The sequence below is a fragment of the Aethalodelphis obliquidens genome, unplaced genomic scaffold (assembly GCF_003676395.1).
Source record: "Aethalodelphis obliquidens isolate GAN/ISIS:26980383/991018 unplaced genomic scaffold, ASM367639v1 scaffold28, whole genome shotgun sequence".
Taxonomy (NCBI): Eukaryota; Metazoa; Chordata; class Mammalia; order Artiodactyla; family Delphinidae; genus Aethalodelphis; species Aethalodelphis obliquidens.
Genome location: NW_020837972.1, coordinates 17,730,519 through 17,747,350, shown reverse-complemented (window position 1 = coordinate 17,747,350; position 16,832 = coordinate 17,730,519). Strand labels below are relative to the sequence as shown.

The following is a 16,832-nucleotide window of genomic DNA, read 5'->3' as shown; positions in this document are numbered from 1 at the left end:
GCACACCAAAAAAAAAAGGTGGTGAAAAATATTACCTCGTATTACAGTGAGCTGTAAATAGCATAGTTGCAACTGTTCACCCAGGGCAGGATTCCTCAGGCTGTAGCCATAGTCCAAGAGCTGCTGCTTGGCATAGATTTCAGTGACTGAAAAGGCTTCCAGGTTGTTGGTGTATAAAAAGTAAAAATTCAAAGCAGGATTATAGAAATTGTGGTAAATTTTAAGGGTTTACATTTAACAAATTAATGCCTTTAATGCACACACAAAAAGTATAATTAATTGTCTTTTTCACAAGCTAGTTATAGAGTTTATTAAAAAAAAACATTAGTTCATGGTGCTCTGCAGTCTGTCTATGTAGGGTCTGGAAATGGGACAGTTTAAAAGTTTAAAGCTATAGGACGAATGTGTTCTTTCAGTGCTTTCAATGTATCTCTCACTCAGTCTGTAATCTCATTTGAGAGAATGTCCACGTTAGTTTAAATTTGACGCCCAGGGTTAAATGGTACCCCTGTCACGCCCTGCAATAAGTCCCACATTGAAATAATTTAAGCCCAGTGTTTTAATATTTGGAATTTAGGTTTGTAACACTTCCAGTGTAGCAAAGCCCTGATTTCAGCTGTAGAAGTTAGGATTGTATCTTCTTTTTTTTAAAAAAAATATTTATTTATTTATTTGGTTGTGTGGGGTCTTAGTTACGGCATGTGGGCTCCTTAGTTGTGGTATGCAAACTCTTAGTTGCGGCATGCATGTGGGATCTAGTTCCTCGACCAGGGATCAAACCTGGGCCCCTTGCATTGGGAGTGAGGAGTCCTATCCACTGTGCCACCAGGGAAGTCCCCATATCTTCTTTTTTTACTAATTAAAAAAGGGTCTTATTTTGATTGGGTAACTTCTTTCTTAACACTTCTTGTTGTCTGCCAACTCTTAAACACGAATATAACTACAGAGCTGGGGAACTCCACCTTTTGACACCTGTCCCTTTGAGTCACAGGAAATTAATCTGGCCAGAAGTTTTCTTGCCCTGCTTCCTTCATTCATTATGAAGTCTTTTCTTACCTTGAAACTTTGTTCTTATTTTGAGTAAGGAGATTACCAAGGATTTTATTCTTTGGAAGTGTTCTTAGGCTGCTAAATATCTTAGGTTTAAATTATCCCCTTAATATTTATTGTTAGAGGGTATGAAAATTTTTTCATTCTGAGGGAGCCTCATAATAGGTAATGACTTCCAAACTCTTATTACAAATCTGGCAGTCTGGCATCTCAGTTTATTTTAAATTTTTCAAAAATATTTTTATGGTGCTGATCTTGATATCAGGAAAGTAAACTTTTTTCATCATTGATTCGTTGATAATGTTTAAATAATTTTGTTTCATATCTTTAAGTCTAATACTAGTAATGAGATGAAGCTACCATCACTGAAGGATATTTATTATAAAAAACAGAGGGAAAACAAGCAGTTACCTGAGAGGAATCTCCCTTCTGCTTCCAACCCAAATCATCCACCGGAGGTAAAGTTGACAGCACTCTGCTGAGTGGCAATGAAAGATGACTCATGACTCTTAACTCTCATCTTGAGCTTCCTTTTCCCTAGGAGATCTAAAGCCTACTCACTTGAAAACGAAAACTGAGTACAGAGGGCGAGAGCTTACTGTTGTCTGTCTTATTTCTAGGTACTGACTCTAGACCCAACGTTACACCTGAAGCCAAGTCAGCAGATTTCAGGGATTCAGCCACATGGCTTTTTGAATGCCCTTGATGACAGAATATCCTTCTCACCGGACTCCGTTCTAGAACCTAGTATGGCTAGTCACTCTGACATAGACTCGTTTTCACAAGCAAGTCATGTTACTTCTCAGTTATCTGGATTCCCAAGATATCCTTCAAGTACAAAAGTGTCTCCAGTGGACTCTTGGAAAAATCATGCATTCCAAAATGAAAGTAGGACCAGTTCCACGTTTCCTGCAGTATATGCTATTGGTAGTAACGACATCTCAGTCAACAGTGTAGATGAAGAAAACACTGGCCTGGTACCTTTTGCCTCAGTCAGTCAGTCCCAGCTTCCAGGTACAGCCAGTGGTGTCCCAGAATGCATTTCACTGACTTCCCTGGAAGATCCTGTGATACTGTCTAAGTATGTATTTCAGTGAATGGCTTGTAATGTCAATAGGTTTTTTATGATGTCTGCTTGAATGATGAAAATTGTTTTTATTGAACTTCAGTAATGTATAAAAAATTAAAAAGATAATATAATGTTTATAAGGTAGACCATCTAAAAACGAATGTCTTTTTATTTTTTGCTTTATTAGTTGTCATCTTGTGTATTAATCTATTATATTTTCTGTGGGTGTATAAAGGAAAAAGGCTGTATTTTTATGTATGAGAATCATTATGTTCTTGGTTTTTCTTATTGAGATAGTGAGGAGATGCTTTCTAAATGATGTTTTTTCCTCTCACCAACAGGGTTAGGCAGAACCTGAAGGAAAAGCATGCTCGACACATCGCAGATCTTCGAGCTTATTATGAGTCAGAAATAAATAGTTTGAAACAGAAACTGGAGGCAAAAGAAATTCCTGCAGTTGAAGATTGGAAGAAAACCAATCAAATTCTTGTAGACAGGTAAGACTTATAATTTAACTGTAACGTTAGTGTTTCTCCAACTTGGATATATTATTTTCCCCAAAGTATAACATATTATGATGTTAAAACACTTTGAAAACGTGTGCTTTAGATTTGAAAATTTTCACACAGAAACATGTTTGCCTAAGTAATTATTTTTAAAGATTTGAGGGAATTCCCTGGCAGTCCAGTGGTTAGGACTCCTTGCTCTCCCTGCTTAGGACCCGGGTTCAATCCCTGGTTGGGGAACTAAAATCCTGCAAGCTGAGGGTGCAGCCAAAAAATAAAGATTTGAGCCATCCTCTCACAAAACACTGATAATTGATGAGGACATTTGTCTTGTGTGGGCGAAATACTGAGATAGTTGAGCAGATTTTGTATATGTAAAGGAATGTCATTTATGGGAGAATTAATGCTCTATGGATTCCCTAATAAGTCTATGATTGATGTCCTGGGGCAGTTCTCAACCTTTCTTCATACCCAGAAATGCATAACTTTAACCCAGACACTCATGAACCTGTGGAAACAGTTATCTCATTCAAAAAAACCATAGACACACAGGGGAGAACGGTCTTATACTAGGGATAGCTTTCCACTTATTTTAGAGAGAGAGAATCATTTACAAAATTTGATGTTTTTACTAGTATTAATAACAGCGTACTTGAGGGACTTCCCTGGCTGTCCAGTGGTTAATTTAAGACTCCACGCTTCCACTGCAGGTGGCTTGGGTTCGATCCTTGGTCGGGGAACTAAGTTCCCACATGCCATGCGGCATGGCCAAAAAAATAACAGCATACTTGCAACATACTTTACAAATGGTATTAAACAGATTGAAAACTGATGGAGTCTAGGTGACAGCAAAGTCTTCTCTAGGGCAAAAAAGACAAAAGCCCTGGAGAAAAGATTAGGAGGGAACTGAAATCTGATCCAGTTAACAGTTTAATTTGGAGAATTCTAGGAAAACTTGCTTTTATTTATTTATCTATTTATCTCTTTGGCTGTGTTGGGTCTTTGTTGCAGTGCGCAGCCTTCTCATTGCAGTGGCTTTTCTTGTTGTGGAGCAAGGGCTCCAGGCACGTGGGCTCAGTAGTTGTGGCACACGGGCTCAGTAGTTGTGGCTCATGGGCTCTAAAGCACAGGCTCAGTAGTTGTGGCGCACAGGCTCAGTTGCTGCGCGGCATGTGGGATCTGCCTGGACCAGGGCTCGAACCCATGTCCCCTGCATTGGCAGTTGGATTCTTAACCACTGCGCCACCAGGGAAGTCCGGAAAACTAGCTTTTATACTATGTGGTTGCTGTGGTAGTTAACATGCTGTCTTGATCCTGATTGTTTCTATAGCTTCCATTTTGCTGTTGGTGGTGGCGATGGGGGTACAATGGCAGAGAAGTAGTTTGAAAAGAGCCAGGAAAAAAGGCCAGTTTTAGGTTTTCTAGGACAAAAAGAAAAGAGTAGATACCAGGCTGGGGGAAGTTTGTTCTTATTTTTGTTCTGTTTTGTTTTTTTAAGAAGGCACAGATGACCACAGGTACTTCCTGTTGGAAAACAGAAGTCTGAAAGAAGCCGACCAGCAGACCTTGTTAGGTCAAAGACGGGGTGCCAAAGAAGGGGAGCTAATTAAAACATCTTTATGTCTAGAAGCTGCTAGAGCACGTGGAGCAGTGAGAGAATGTAGGAGGAGCAAATTGGAAGTCAGGGTTTTAAATAAGTGGTCGTGTTATAACAGTAACAACAGCAATCTAGGTAGTGGAGTAAATGTACTGATAGCGTGCAAATGAAGAGCAACGCGTTATTTTCTCCTACCAGTACCCCTAAAGGGCTTGATTTGGCCTACCATATAAAACTGTGTTACAGAGGACAGTAGAAACAAAATGAGAAGTTGCAGTTATTTAGAACTGGAAAAACGATTTACCCAAGACAAAAACCAATATTATGTTGTCAGTGTACACAGCAATTTTTTTCAAATTTCAGAATTGCAAATTGGGGAATCCCACTGCTATTGCAGATGGGACCATTAACACTTATATTGTCACACAACTGCAACTTGGGGGATGAGATCTCTGGCATACCGGAATCAGTGAGGTAATTACAACAGAAAAATAACAACACAGCAACACTTGACTATTTAGTGATCTTTGTTTCAAGAACAGTTTCATCAGTGTTTCATTTCTGCAAGGCATTAATGCATCGTGGGTAGGAGCATGACTCTGGAGCCAGACTGCCTGGCTTAGAATCCCAGTGTGACTCTGGAGGAGCTTAACTTCTCTGTCTCTGTATTCTCATCTGTAAAATGGGAATGATGACAATCCTAACACACAGCATTGTGAGGATGAATGCAAAGTGCTTAACAAAGACTGAGTGTGTAGTCAGTGCCGAATAAATATTAGCTTTTATTCACAACACATCATTGAACACTGATTCAAAATGGTGACCAAATTCTTCCATGTATTTTCTTTTTTTTTTTTTTTCTTCCATGTATTTTCTTATTTTGAGGTTCTATGGTAATTAACTTTACAAAGAAAGTCTTTAAAAGAATAACAAGTCTTATAAAGAATAACATTCATGCTGATTTGAAATAGTACAGAAGGATTTATATGGAGTCTTTCTACCCCATCTTTTGTTTTCACATCCTAGACTTAATTTTTTGCATCGCTCCAGAAATTATAATGCATATACAGATATATTTTCTTCATAGATCAAGTTATTTTATGCAGTTTTCTATATCTTGCATATTTAATTTTTATTTTTTAATGTGATAAAATAACAAAATCTACCATTTTAACTATTTTGAAGTTTACAGTTCACTGGCATTGTCCATTCACATTGCTGTGCTACTGTCACCAGTATCCATTTCTGGAACTTTTTTTCTCTCGCAAAACTGTTGTTCTATACCCATTAAACAATAACTCCCCATTACCCCCTCCCTCCAGCCCCTGGCAACCATCGTTCTACTTTTTCGCTATTAATTCGATGCTTCTGGGTACCTTGTATAAATGGAATCACAGTGTTTGTCCTTTTGTGTCTGGTTTATTTCACTCAGCATAATGTCCTTGAGGTTCTTCCATGTTGTAGCATGTGTCAGAATTTCTTTCCTTTTTAACATTGACTAGTACTTCATTGCACACACCACACCACACCACACCACACCACACCACACCACACCACACACACACACACACACACACACACACTGCATTTTGTTTATATCCATTCATCCTTGGTGGACACTTAGGTTGCTTCCATCTTTTGGCTATTGTGAATTTATGCTGCTATGAACGTGAATGTACAAATACTTCTTAGGGATCTTTTCATATCATTTTTAATTTTTTCTGGATACTATAATATCAGGTTCATTGGATATATTTTACTAAAATGGCATCCTTAGTCTTGGTTAACATTGGAGAATTTGTTTTACCTAATATATTGGAGAATCAGTTAGATTTTTATAATACTTTTAAGAGAAAGGATCTTGTCTTTGATTGTTTTGTTTCAATATATGGTTTTTAGATGTGGCCAGTTAGATAGTGCTCTGAATGAAGCTACTAGTCGTGTGAGAACACTTGAAAATAAGAATAACTTGCTGGAAAGAGAAGTGGTAAGTAAGTACTCTATTTTTTGTTGTTCTAGTGGCTTAATGTTAAAAATTTAAGCTTTTTTATTAATTGAACTTTAGAGACAAATGAATAGTTTTATAAAAACATTGGTTGTATGTTGCTTGTCTTCTCCTTTAGGATGTCTTATTGTTACATTTATATTTTGAATGCTGCTGGCTTCATATGATACTATAAACTTTTACCCTCTAAAATTTTTATTTTTTATTTGGGATATAATTTGCATATCATAAAACTCATCCTTCTAGAGTGTATAATTCAGTGGTCTTTAGTATATTCACAAATTTGTGCGACTACCACCACAATTAATTTTAGAATTTTTCTCTCACTCAGAAAGAAACCCCAAACCTCTTAGCCATCTCCCCCATTACATGCTCTTCTCGGCCATGAGCAACCACTACTCTGCTTTCTGTTTCTCTGGGTTTACCTATTCTGGGTATTTGATGTCAATGGAATCAAACCGTATGTGACCTCGTGTGTCTGGCTGCTTTCACTGAGCATTAGGTTTTCAAGGTTCATCCATAGTGTAGCATGGACCAGGACTTCACTCTTCTTTACGGCTGAAGAATATTCCGTAGTATGGATGCACCGCATTTTGTTTATCCATCCATCAGCTGATGGATGTTTGGGTTATTTTCACTTTTTGGCTATTATGAATGATAGTGCTACGAACATTTATATTTTCAAGATTTTATGTGGATGCATTTTCAGTTTTCTTGGGTGTATAACTAGGAATGCTTAACCTTTCCTCTTAAATAACTTTTCTTTCCCATGCATTACCAAGTTTTATTCTTCTGTGCATAATTTTACAAACAGTGTTTTGCTGCAAAATGCCAGTTATATTCTAGACATTGTTTGTTTGTCTTTGATGGGTTTTTTGTTTGTTTTTTGTTGTTTTTTGATGCTGAAACCGGGATAGTTTTGATGTTTTTTTAAGTTATCTTTGTCTCCTCCTAAACTATAAACTTCATGAAGTCAGGGACCTTTCTTGTTGATCTTTTTTTTTTTTAATTTAATTAATTAATTTATCTATTTTTGGCTGTGCTGGGTCTTTCGCTGCCCACGGGCTTTCTCTAGTTGCGGCGAGCAGGGGCTACTCTTCATTGCGGTGTGTGGGCTTCTCATCGAGGTGGAGCACGGGTTCTAGGCACGTGGGCTTCAGTAGTTGTGGCACACGGGGTCAGTAGTTGTGGCTCTAGAGCGCAGGCTCAGTAGTTGTGGCACATGGGCTTAGTTGCTCCATGGCATGTGGGATCTTCCCGGACCAGGGCTCGAACCTGTGTCCCCTACAGTGGCAGGTGATTCTTAACCACTGCTCCACCAGGGAAGTCCTCTTGTTAATCTTATATTTCTAGCACCCTAGTGCCTGCCATCTAGTGGATTTGCAATTAATGATTGTTGAATGAACATTAACATTTCCGATGTTTTGAATTTTCTCTTTTATTTTCATTGTAAGTGAGAGAATAGGGTAAGAAATGCTTTTTTCCCCTCTAAATATTAATGTGGGGCAACAAATTCCAGCTATGCTTTTGGAATCATTTCTCTAATAGCCATGGTTAGTTTTTCCTCATTAAAGTCATCTACAGGTGAGTCCTGGAATCAGAATGCCTCAGACAGTGGTTTTCTGTGTATTATTCTATAGGGTAATCCTTTCTAGTCTCCATCCCAGGATATAACAGAATATCAAATTTGTTCATTTCCATTTATGTGTTTTGTTTTATTACTTTTCTTTTATATTTAATGTCCACAGATTATTAGCTGCTATTGAGACATCTATTTTTTTTATTATTATTAAAAACAGTGTATTATCCTTGTCTTTGTTTTGTAGAGTGATCTTAGAGAACGCTTCAGTGCAGCCAGCAGTGCCTCCAAAATTTTGCAGGAACGAATTGAGGAAATGAGAACAAGTAATAAAGAAAAAGACAATACCATCCTTCGACTGAAATCTAGACTTCAGGATTTAGAAGAGGCATTTGAGAATGCTTACAAACTCTCAGACGATAAAGAAGCAAGACTAAAACAAGAAAATAAAATGTTTCAAGATGTAAGTGACAAGTAACTCAGTGACGTGGTTGGCTAAAAGTAATTTCAGATATTGTAGTCTTACAAGCTATTATGATTTTTTCCACATTTATTTTCATTTTACATAACTTTGCTGTAGCTGCAAATATACGTAGACTTTTCCGATTGAGTTAGTTGGGTCTTATCTTAAAGCAGGAAGTCAGGGCTTTCAGAGCTATGGTGTCACTCCCACGCCTTTCTGTCTCTGGCAGGGCAGCCTTTGAGCTATCTTAAATCAGCATCTGTGTGTCTGGCAGGTACAACGGACCAGATTTACAACAGGCTTGATAAAATTTTTCACTTTGATTTAATTTCACTTAAAAGTTAGATTTGTATAACATTGAAACTGGATTAGGTTTTGTTTTTTTTTTTAAAGTAAAATCTGAAAGTATTTTGGCTGTTGATATTTTCTTCCTGATAGCTTTAGATTTGATTCTTGCTGCTTTGTTTTTTAAAATTTATTTTCCTGAAGGTAATACATGTCAATGGTTTAAATGGTCAAATATCAAATGAGAAACAGCAATCTTCTTCACCTCTCCCTATCTTGGAGTCCTCTACCCTAGAAGCCATTATTTTCAGCTCTTTTAGCCATTCCTTCTAAAGTTTTGCTCCATGTTTCTAAGTAACAAACTTACATTGCTCTTTTTTTTTCCCCATCAGTTTCAGACATTATATATTGACTACCCTCTGTGCAAGGTCACAGTGTAGCTTTCTTATACCATTTGCTCCCCAAACAAACACTCCCCCCCTCTTTCCAATGTGATTGATGTATTAAATTGATTCTGAGAAGCTTATTCTTTTTTTTTTTTTGCGGTACGCGGGCCTCTCACTGCTGTGGCCTCTCCCGTTGTGGAGCACAGGCTCCGGATGTGCAGGCTCAGCGGCCATGGCTCACAGGCCCAGCCGCTCCGCAGCATGTGGGATCTTCCCGGACCAAGGCACGAACCCGTGTCCCCTGCATCGGCAGGCGGACTCTCAACCACTGCGCCACCAGGGAAGCCCGAAGCTTATTCTTTTACATTTGAACAACTCAGAAATTGGAATGCATCTTTATAGTGTCATATTTTAATTGGCAGCACTTTTTCCTCTTAGTATTTTCGTAAATAATATTAAATAGCATTTCTAGTTAGTGGTGTCTTAGACTTTAAATATGATATACTATCATTTATAAATGAATCAGAATTCAGTGTTTCTTATGTCTATGCAAATATTTTTCAAAGCTAAGCTGCAGTGTTCAGTGACTGCATTTCCTTTCTCTTACAACTTTTATTTTTCCTAGACTTACTAATTGGCTTGTCTCTTCATCTGCTTGCTTAGTTTTTAAACATGCATAGCACTTCCTTTCCTCCCGCCTCCCCAGTATCCTTGCTTCATTCTGAACTGATTGCCCTCGAGGTCTGAGACACAGATTTCTAGGACTTGCCTTTGTCATCATCCTGGGAATTGTCTTCGCTTCTTTCCCATATTGAATCTGTCCTTTTGTGTGGATTCTGTATCTTCTTTCTTGGTTTAACTCTGTTTTGCTAGAGTACATCTCCTGAGAAAAAGAAGGCATAAGAGACAAATTTTGAGGCCTTCCACATCTGAAAACTTTTATAGTTGCAGTCACACTTTACGTTTTAAAAACTACTTTATGTTTCAGAACAGTTAGAATTACAGAAAAATTGAGGAGATAGTGGAGTGTTCCCATATGCCCCCCACCATTTCCCCTGTTATTAGCATCTTGCATTAGTACCATACCTTGGCCACAATTAATGAGCCAATTTTTTTTTTTTCATGTTTGTTTATTTTGGCTGCTCCGGGTCTTAGTTGCCACATGCAGACTTCTAAGTTGAGGCGTGCGGACTCTTAGCTGCGGCAGCATGTGGGATCTAGTTCCCCGACCAGGGATCTAACCCAGGCCCCCTGCATTGGGACCGGGGAGTCTTACCCACTGGACCACCAGGGAAGTCCCAATGAGCCAATATTGATACATTATTATTAAGTAAACACCACAGTTTATTCAGATTTCCTTGCTTTTTTCCTAATGTTCTTTTTCTGCTCCAGGACTCCCTCTAGGAGACCAGATTACATGTAGTCTTCATGTCTTCCTAGGCTCCTCTTGGCTGTGACAGTTTCTCAGACTCTTCCTGTTTTTCATGATCTTGACAGTTTTGAGGAGAACTGGGCAGGTATTTTGCAGTATGTCCCTTGGGATTTGTCTAATATTTTTCTCATGATTAGACTAGGGTTATTAGGAGGAAAATCACAGAGGTAAAGTACCATTTTGGGCATATCATACATACCAGCAAGCCCTATGTTTTTTATTCCTTTATAGTCATTTTAGTAAAGTTTCAGGAGGGAGTACATATGAACACTCCATTCCGTGTGCCATATTTGATTAGAACTTTACATGGTTCAGTTATTACTGTTCTCATTCATACACATTAATAGTATAATTTTAGTGTGTGTGAGTACATGAGCTCCTGGTTCTTAAAACTTGTACTTCTTAACATCAGACCTACAGAAAGTTGCAAAAGTTGTGTGAATAATTTTCATATACCCTTCACCTAGATTCTGAAAGTTAGCATTTTATAATATGTGCTTTATCATTCGGTCCACATATAGTTTAAAGATTTTTCAAAAAAAAAAAATAATTTTTTTTCCAAACTTTTTTAGAGTAAGTTAGAGATATAATGCATCTTTATCTCTAAATACTTCAAGGTCTATTTCTTAAAAACAAGGGCAGTCTTTTATATAACCATAGCAAAATTAGGAAATTAACATTAATATAGTAATTTATACATGCCATTCAATTTTTTGCAAATTATACCACAAGTATTCCTTATAACAAAAGAAACTTTTTTTCCCTTGTTCGACATCCGATCCAGGACTACATGTTGCATTGAGTTGTCACATCTCTTTTATCTCCTTTAACCTAGAGCAGATCCTCAGTTTTTCTGTCTTTTATAACCTTAAAACTCTTTGAAGATCATAGACTATTTTATAGAACTACTCCTTCTAACATGGTAGCCTCTAGCCACATGTGACTATTTAACTTTACACTGATTACAATTAAGTAAAATAAACAGTTCAGTTCCCCAGTTGCACTGGCCACATTTCAAGTGCTCAGCGGTCACACGTAGGTAGTGGCTGCGGTGTTGGGCAGCGCGGGGGGACTGCATCCGTCATCGCAGAGAGTCTGCTGGCCAGCACATTGTGGAATGGCCCTTAGTTTGGGTGTGTGTTTCTTCACAGTTAGATTGGGTTGTCGTGATGCACAGGAGCCCCTCTTAGCACTTCCTGTTAGGAGGCACGTGTGAACTATGTGGGTGTCAACTCCAGCCACTTGGTGAAGGTGGGGTTTGCCAGGGGTCTCCACTGTAAAGTTATATCCTGCCCCTCCCCCACTGCAGTTAACATGTAACTTATGAGAGGGTAATTTAAGGCTCTGCAAATCACCTTTTTCTCATCAAACTTGTTACCCACTAGCTGTAGCATGTCCTGATGTGTCTTGCCTGAAACCACTAATTACTGTGGCGGCTGCCAAATGGTGTTTTTTCTATTTCTATGATTCCCTCTCCATTTTACTGCAGGGAGTAGTCCTCCTTTCTTCTTTATTTCTGCTTATCAGCGTGGACTCATGGATTCTGATTTTATTCAGTGAGGTAGTCTTTTTTACTCTGTTTATTATTTTCATGCTTTGTCTTAGCTTTGGCCTGAGGGGTACGTGTGAAGCTGGCTTCTGTGACCTTTTGACAGTTTCCCGTCATTCTAGACTTCCTGCCACAGCCAGGTGTTCCAGGCCCATCTTGTACTTTTCTAGCCCCGGCCCTAAGTCAGTCATTTTTCCCCGGAGCCCTGGGTCCTTTAAGTGGAAGATGGTATTTAGAAACTTAAGATCTAGGTATGTTCATTGCTTCTGGGATGTCATTGTTTTTAATTAAAAACCCATCATTGTTTGAGTAGCAGTGAAGCACAAAGGGTAGGTAGAATGTTGTTTTCAGCTGAAATTGCATGAATATTTCCAGGGATAACATTGACTTTTTCCACGTTTATCATGTCACATATTTGAAGCACACAGAAAGCTATAGAGTAATGCATTAAATCCCCATATACTGGCCATCCGTAGATACTGTTGAAAGACACTCTTCTATTCCTCTCTCTCCCACCCTAGAGGCGCCTGCTATGCTAAATGTGCTCTTGGTTATCCCCACTCTGTTCTTTTTACTTCTACTATAAATGCACGTTGTTTTAAATAATATATAGTAATGTTTCGTATGTTCGTAAACCATATATGAATTGTATTGCACTGTATCCTTCTACCACCTGTTTTTCTTTCAACATTGTTTCTAAGATTTGCCGTGTTGATACATGTAGTTTTTATTCTTTTTTATTTAAACATTTGTATGTGAAATATTTCTGGTATATACAAAGGTATAAAGAATAATATAACAAATACATGTAGACCGACCCACCACCCACCTTAAGAATTAAAATACTGTAGATGCCGTGGAGGCCCTCCACGTACCTTTTCTGATCACCTCTGCCTTCTTAGAAGTAATTGGTCTGAATGGTGTGAATGTCATTCCCATGTCTGTCTTTGTATCATCATGTTTGTATGTTTGCTTAGTCAGTGTTGTTTGTTTGCCATATCTTAAAACCATAAATGCTATCATACTGTATTTACTGTTCTGAAACTTTTTTTCCTTTGTAAGACTTATCCAAGCTGATACATACAGCACTAATTCACTTGTTTTCATCCCTGTGTCATATTCCATTGTGTGAATATTCCACAATTTATTTATCCATTTTCCTGCTTCCAGTTTCTTTTTGTTGCTGTTATGAGCAGCACTGCCATGACCATTCCTATATACACATCCTGTGCCAACGTGTGCAAGTACCTCTAGGGTATTGTTGCAGTTACCAGAGCTGCAAAACAAATGACCCCCAAACTGGACATACTCTGCTCATGGGCTCGGTGGTCTAGGAACTTGGACTGGGCTTAACAGGGACAGCTTATCTTGGCCCAGCATTATCGGGGCCTTAGCTGGAAACTCAGAAGCTGGGGCCTTTGATGATGGCTGTCAACTAAGCCTGCAGTTCTTTCCATGTTTCCTTCCATGTGGCCTCATTTGGGCTTCTTTGCAGCATAATGGCTGAGTACTAAGGACGGGCGTCCTGAAAGAGCTTCCTGACAGCCACAGTGCCTTTCATGACTAGCCTTCTGCAAGCTTTCTAGCATCTTCTTTTTATCCCTGGTATTCTGATAGTCCATAACAGTGTTTGGAGCATAGGTTCTTCCAATCTGGAAATTAATGTCTTTTAGTTCTACAAATGCTGATGTTATTTCTCTATTAATTTCCTGCCTCTCTCTCTTCTCTTTCTCTGGAACTTTTATGAGTAGATGTTGTATTGCATGGGTTGATTCTCTAAGACTTATTTATGTTTTGGTGTTCATCATGGCCTCTTTGTCCTTTATCTTCCAGTCTTAGTATTAATTGTGTCGTTTCTCATTGTTACTTTCTAAGAGCTCTTTATTCTCTGATTGCTAGTTTTTCAAAGCTTTCTGTTCTTGTTTTGTGACTATAACATTGTTATTTCTCTGAGGATATTAATAATAGCTTTCTTTTTTTTTTTAAAGATTTATTTATTATTTATTTTTGGCTGCGTTGGGTCTTAGTTGCGGCACACAGAATCTCCGTTGAAGCATGTGGGATCATTTGTTGTGGTGCGTGGGCTTCTCTCTAGTTGTGGCGTGCGGGTTTTCTCTTCTCTAGTTGTGGCGCGTTGGGTTCCAGAGCACGTGGGCTCTGTAGTTTGAGGCATGTGGGCTCTAGTTGAGGCACGTGAGCTCAGTAGTTGTGGCACGTGGGCTTAGTTGCCCCGTGGCATGTGGGACCTTAGTTCCCTGACCAGGGACCGAACCCACATCCCCTGCATTGTAAGGCGGATTCTTTACCACTGGACCACCAAGGAGGTCCCAATAATAGCTTTCTTTTGATACTTTCCTTTAGTTTTGGTTCATTATTTCTTCTAAGTTAACCTTTCATTTTGATTTGAAGTCTGTTTCATATAGAATTTTTTTGTTCAAATGTTGGTTCTTTGGTAGGTTCACAGTTAAGAGGGAGGCAGTAAAAAGCTATTTGGAGACTCTGTGTGCACAGATGGGACTTACTTCCTGGTACCTTCACTTACAAGCAGTTGTAAGTGATGCACCAGGCGTTTGGTTAGGGAACCTCCAGGTGTAAATGTGTCTTTTTTTCTGGGGTTGTTCAGTTTTCCCAAAGAAAAGTCTTCCGGTTTCTTGTCTGGAACCTATCAGCCAGGCTCTGGTGGCAGTGAGGGAGGGGAGAGTCAAGTGGGTTTTTTTTCTTTTGAAGACTTTTCCTTAGTCATTCTCTCTTTATCTCTTTGCCTCCCCCTCACACCCTGCTATCATACTTGTGTTTCCAAAGTTGCATTTTTCTCTCACAGTCATGTCTTCTATGCCCTATTGCCTGGCTGAACAGTCCACTGCTGTATGGGTTGAGAAAAGGCCCTGGGCTCTAACCCAGGACTTTGAACCAGTTTCCTGTGGTCAGCCCTGTGCTTCAACCCTGCCCCCCACTGAACCTGGGGTTCAAGTTGTGAGCCTCTCAGGGTTATGAAGAGATCAACCTACTTGCCATTAGCATCCTTTATTCAGACTCTGGAAGTTGTAGCCTTGTTGCATCTTCATTGAAATCTCTCGCTCGTTGCTGTTACCTCCTTTGTTTTCTCTTTAATTGCTTCATTGTTAATTTAGTGGGATCTCTGGATAAAAAGAAAATCCTGTGATGAATCTCTCTTCTTTCACCAGAAGTCTCACTTATGTATTTTTAAATAAATTACCTAATTATATTAGACTTTGGGGATTGTACCTTTACTCTGTGGAACTAACTTAACAAAAGGTAGTGTGCAACAGTTCCAAAGAGAACAATGCAAATACATTTTAATCTTTTCAAATACTGCTTACTTAAAGGGCATTGACTGAAATAAATTGGTTTACTTTCTATTTTGAAATAAATTCAAATTTACAGAGAACTTGCAAGAACTGTCATACTCCTATATCCTAGGATCACCAGTTAACATTTTGCCATATTTGCTTTATCATATCACATATATATATATTTTTTCACACACATACACATATATATATATATATATATTTTTTTTTTTTCTTGAACCATTTGAGAGTAAGTTGTAGATGTTGAGCCCCTGTACTTATATACTTTTGGTATGTGTTTCCTAAGAAATACATCCATAGTCACAGAAAAATTATCCAAATAAAGAAATCTAATACTGATGTAGTCCATATCCAGATTGTTCCTTTATGTCACCTTTTTCCCCAGTCCAGGATCTATTCACTTATCTCTTTAGTTGCCTTTAATCTGAAACAATGTGTTAACCTTTTTCTTTCATGACACTGGCAGCTTTGAAGAGTAAGGGCAGTTATTTTACAGACTGTCCCTCTGTTGATATTATAATATTTAATTTTGTGGTGCAATTCTTTGTTTTTCCTTGTAGCTTTTAGGAGAGTATGAGTCCCTTGGAAAAGAACACGAAAGAGTAAAGGTAACAGTTGATCATTCATGTTCTGAACTTCCTGTCGGGGCAAAAGCATTAGTTTGGATGTCGAGAGATCTGACCCTTTCTCCCTTTCTCTTCCCCTCCTCTGTCCCCATCTGGCTATTTGAACTAGCCGCTCACTTATCCTCTCGTGTCAGTTTCCTTATTTTCAAATATCTGCCCATTTAACTCACAAATTTGTTAATTTAACAAATATTTATTGAATGGCTATTGCATTTGAGATGAGATGAAATTTTTAGAAGAGGATAAAATACCATACAAATGCAAATAATTATTTAATACTATTTAAATATAAGGTTTTGTTTTTCAAAACATTAGCTTTTTGTGGGCTTGAGTTAATTATGTTTAAATTCTTAATTAAAACTTTGTTTGGGATCTACGTATTTGAATTCATTGAAACCCCACAATAAGTAAGTGGGGTCCAAGTAGTTCTGTTGCATAAAATGCAGGGTTGTGATTATTCAAGGTTAGTGAAAAGGCCTGCATAGCTAGGTAGCCGAGATGTCTGGGGTTTCAGGGGCCAATTGTTATATCTGAAATCTCATCATTGCAGGTATTCGCTTTGCCATTTACTGAGGTTTTAGTCAAGTTTGTGTTTAAAATATGTCCATTTTTTTTTTTTTTTTTTTTTGCGGTATGCGGGCCTCTCCCGTTGCGGAGCACAGGCTCCGGACGCGCAGGCTCAGCGACCATGGCTCACGGGCCCAGCCACTCCGCGGCATGTGGGATCCTCCCGGACCGGGGCACGAACCCGTGTCCCCTGCATCGTCAGGCGGACTCTCAACCACTGCGCCACCAGGGAAGCCCTAAAATATGTCCATTTTAACACTGTTTCTAATCAAGCAAAGCATAATAGGCTTTGCTTATTAAACAGGGGGCTGACACACAGCTATTTGTATAAACCAGTATTTTGCTCTTCATTTTTTCCCTTGAATCGTGTATATTGGCTCTGTGGC

At 38.6% G+C, this 16,832-nt stretch overlaps 1 protein-coding gene across 14 annotated transcripts in view; it reads left to right on the top strand.

Annotated features, from left to right (window-relative positions):
- The window catches only part of MPHOSPH9 (M-phase phosphoprotein 9), a 55,083-nt gene that overhangs the window by 18,911 nt on the left and 19,340 nt on the right, over nt 1–16,832 (top strand). For 11 of the 14 annotated variants that reach the window (XR_003436764.1, XM_027124988.1, XM_027124985.1 and 8 more), the window contains 6 exons: nt 1,383–1,508; nt 1,671–2,131; nt 2,461–2,616; nt 6,122–6,209; nt 8,054–8,269; nt 15,814–15,861. Coding sequence is in view for 13 of the 14 variants with exons in the window: in XM_027124988.1 (XP_026980789.1) it covers nt 1,383–1,508; nt 1,671–2,131; nt 2,461–2,616; nt 6,122–6,209; nt 8,054–8,269; nt 15,814–15,861 (1,095 nt within the window). In the remaining variant the exon portion in view is untranslated. Of the gene's footprint in view, nt 1–1,382; nt 1,509–1,670; nt 2,132–2,460; nt 2,617–6,121; nt 6,214–8,053; nt 8,270–15,813; nt 15,862–16,832 lie in introns of those variants that run through there. The other 3 variants (XM_027124991.1, XM_027124992.1, XM_027124998.1) reach the window with 3 other exon arrangements.